This window comes from Oncorhynchus mykiss, chromosome 26 (genome assembly GCF_013265735.2).
Source record: "Oncorhynchus mykiss isolate Arlee chromosome 26, USDA_OmykA_1.1, whole genome shotgun sequence".
Classification (NCBI taxonomy): domain Eukaryota; kingdom Metazoa; phylum Chordata; class Actinopteri; order Salmoniformes; family Salmonidae; genus Oncorhynchus; species Oncorhynchus mykiss.
In genome coordinates, this window is record NC_048590.1 from 40,842,070 (window position 1) to 40,846,099 (window position 4,030).

At 47.7% G+C, this 4,030-nt stretch overlaps 1 protein-coding gene across 1 annotated transcript; it reads left to right on the plus strand.

Annotated features, from left to right (window-relative positions):
• Positions 1-292: 292 nt before the first annotated feature.
• LOC110506807 (E3 ubiquitin-protein ligase RNF128-like) lies at positions 293-2,378 on the plus strand. The gene has a single exon (XM_036964334.1). The coding sequence runs from the start codon at positions 550-552 to the stop codon at positions 1,702-1,704; it is 1,155 nt and encodes a 384-aa protein (XP_036820229.1). The 5' UTR covers positions 293-549; the 3' UTR covers positions 1,705-2,378.
• Positions 2,379-4,030: the final 1,652 nt, after the last annotated feature.

Below are 4,030 nucleotides of genomic sequence, written 5' to 3' on the forward strand. Positions count from 1 at the left end.
TGCCACAGTTAGTTATTAAAACCTCTGTTATAACTGTGGGCGTAACCTCTCAGCAGCATGACACATCTAAAACTAACAGTTTCACAACCGCCCTTTGTCACAGTTCCCTTGGAATGTTCCTTAATGGCGTTGTTATCTCTTTGTTTGCTTATGTCCTTATGGCTGTGTGCTGTGCTGTTCCTTACCGTAGCCGGTACCTGGAACCTGTGGCCTTAGACCTGTACTATGTAGACCACAAGCCCTTCTGCCTGGCTGTGTAGCTGGTCTCTACCCAACAGTCCAATGTCCATTTAGATAATAAGTCTGAAGAGCTGACGCAGAGCGAGGCAGGGTTACAGCAGGCTGCTATCTGATTACTATCAACACACAGGTCACAAACACAGCTAGAGAGAGAGAGAGAGGCAGACAGGTAGAGAGACGCTGAACGCAATGAGAACAACAACTAACTAACTAACAACTGTGGAACTGAACAGAACAGCAGACAAACAGAAGACCGAAGAAGTCCTAACAAAGAGAGACTGGTCCTAGTGGTAGTGTTAGTGAGCGACCATGGCTAAACAGACAGAGATGTTTGTCCTGCTCTTCGTCTGTCTGTCCGGGCTGGTCCAGTCTACGACAGCAATGATATTCTGGACGGCGTACGTGGGGGTACATTTCTACGACAGCAGCACTAACCAGACAGAGACCAGGTTCTGTGAGTGTGGGGTGTACGGGCGTTCCTCCCCTCTGGAGAGCGCTGCCGGGATGGTGGTCCTCCCTGCCTCAGACCCCCAGGGCTGCAGCCTGGACCCCTACCCCTCCAACGACAACACCACCACCCAGGGGTTCTGGATCGCTCTGGTCAAGAGGGGAAACTGTACCTTCAGTGAGAAGATCAGGGCAGCGTGGGCCAGGGGGGCGGCGGCCGTAGTGGTCTATAACCTGGATGGAACCGGTAACAGCTCAGATTACATGGCTCACAGTGACACCTCTGGCACCGTGGCCATCATGATCGGTAACCTCCAGGGGGTTGAGATCGCCAACATAGTGCGGAGTGGTGTGGCCGTCTCCATGGTGATCGAGGTTGGCAAAGCCCATGGGCCCTGGATGGACACCTATTGGCTCTACTTCCTGTCTATCGCCTTCTTCATTGTGACGGGCGCCTCCATTGTCTACTTCGGATTCATCTCCGCCCACCGACTGCATAGTCTCAGGGTGATCCATCTCACCGATAGGCGGCTGAGGAATGAGGCCAAGAAAGCGATTGGTCAGCTGGAGGTGCGTACGTTGAAGCGCGGGGATGAGGAGACGAAGCCGGACAGCCACACCTGTGCCGTGTGTATCGAGTCATACCACCCAGGAGATGTAGTGACCGTCCTGACCTGTGGTCATCTGTTCCACAAGGCCTGTATCGAGCCCTGGCTGCTGGACAAGAGGACCTGCCCCATGTGTAAGGCTGACATCCTGAAGGCCTTAGGAGTGGAGGGGCCCGGGGAGGAGGAGAGCAGCAGTTCCTCTGTCCCACCACCAGATGTCCCTATCGTCACAGTGTCTGGAGGATCAGGTAGAGAGCTGCTGTATGAGGTCCCTCTCAATGACAAACACCTTCCGACCCCCACCCTGACTCCTCAACCCCCCACCGAGGCCTGGCAACCACATCACTATGACAATATAGTCTTCGAGGGAGAGACACACCCTCAGGGGAACGTGGCCACCAGAGGATAGACGACAACAACAACACTGGATAATGGTCATTTCTACCTGGAGCACGAACAACAACCCATAGACAGCTTCACACAGCTACAGCAGTGGCTTGTGATGTGCTGTACTATCACTGTTAGCTAAACCATATCTACTGTACTGCTAGGAAAATATCTCCCTGGATTCAAACCCGGTTTACTGATGATCAAATAACTATCATGGCAGTAGATTCTACCTCTGCTTATCTGCACAGAGAGCTGGAGCCTAAACCCTGGTCCAGGAAGCTGCAGGTGTGCACGCTTCTCTTTGAGATCAAAGTTACTTCTTTATCATTTCTTAAATGAACAAACGATCACTTGTATGATGATGAGAAAGGCTGAATATATTTTTCTATTAAATTGATATCTCTGCTGCATTTTGAAAAGTAGATATTCTGAGAGTAAAACAAAAATCAGTATTTAAGAAGGAATCGAACTACAGTATACTGTAATGGTTCACATATGAAATGAAATGATTAACCAACAAAACAGAATATGTACTAACTTACGTACTAACCTGGTTTAGTATCGCTAGAGATGTACTGTACATGTGTCTGTGGCAGGGTATGTTTCAATTCCATTTCAAATCAGTCAATTCAGAAAGTGAATTCAATTCATAAGTTGATCAAATCTTCATTAAAAACAAATGGCACTTTTGAATACAATTTCAATGAATATCCTGAAGTGACAATGGAAGCCATGTTGAGTTTTCTTAACCTGGACTGGTCATGTGGTGAGAAGGGACGCCTGGGCCTAATGATGAGAGCCCTGCCAGTCTGAGACCAGGAGAGGGGAGGGGAGGATGAGAGGAGAAGAGGGAAGGGAGAGAGGAGGAGGAGAGGGGGGGATGAGTGGAGAAGAGGGAAGGGAGAGAGGAGGAGGAGAGGGGGGATGAGTGGAGAAGAGGGAAGGGTGAGAGGAGGAGGAGAGGAGAGGGGAGGGGAGGGGAGGGGAGGGGTGGGGAGGATGAAAGGAGAAGAGGGAAGGGTGAGAGGAGGAGAAGAGGAGAGGAGGAGGAGAGAAGAGGGAAGAGTGAAAGGAGGAGAGGAGGAGGAGAGGAGAAGAGGGAAGGGTGAGAGGAGAAGAGGAGGAGAAGGAGAGGGGAGCAGAGGATAAGAGAGGATGAGAAAGTCTATAATTACCTCCTAGCAGCAGGACTCCACTCACCTCACACCTACTGATCAGCCATAATCACCTCCCTCCCACTCAGGGGCCTGTAGTGTGTGTGTGTGTGTGTGTATGTGTGTGTGTGTGTGTATGTGTGTGTGTGTGTGTGTGTGTGTGTGTGTGTGGAAGCTCCCCAGGATGTGGCTAATAGAACTTGGTCATTAAACCCAGCTGAATGACTGCTGCCCTCTTCTGCCTGGGGTTGAATGGTGGGAACCCGGTTACCGAGAACTACAGCGATTTACCGGCCAAACCACTCCCTTTTCCCGGAATAAATAACAGAGAGAAACCAGTAAATTATAATAAATTATTTATATGAACAGCAAGGCGTGGAATGGAAATGTTAAATTAGATGTGATGTCTAAATCTGTCTTCTCTACGGCCTCTGCATAATGAATCATCAACACTCAGGGTGGGGACAGACAGCCCATCTCAGTATGGAGCACAGTTCATAATGCAGGGTAGTCCTACATTTTCTGCAGCAAAGTCTATGATACAGTAATATAAATATAAAGAATGAATGTGCATCTAATTTACCCATCTCCATCTGGCTCCATCTGGGTCATCTTATTTTTTGTATATTGTAAATATGTTTTATTTTATTTTATCGCAGCTACAGAGTTTTAAAGCAGCCTGTCACTCGAATATCACGAAGGAGCACTCTGTCTTTCTCTCTCTCCATCAACTCCATTCAAATCGCATCCAAAATAGATCATCCTGTTCTAGATTGTTCTATACACTGTGGGGCAAAAAGGTATTTAGTCAGCCACCAATTGTGCAAGTTCTCCCACTTAAAATGATGAGAGAGGCCTGTAATTTTCATCATAGGTACACTTCAACTATGACAGACAAAATGAGAAAAAAAATCCAGAAAATCACATTTTTATGAATTTATTTGCAAATTATGGTGGAAAATAAGTATTTGGTCAATAACAAAAGTTTATCTCAATACTTTGTTATATACCCTTTGTTGGCAATGACAGAGGTCAAACGTTTTCTGTAAGTCTTCACAAGGTTTTCACACACTGTTGCTGGTATTTTGTCCCATTCCTCCATGCAGATCTCCCCTAGAGCAGAGATGTTTTGGGGCTGTTGCTGGGCAACACGGACTTTCAACTCCCTCCAAAGATTTTCTATGGGGTTGA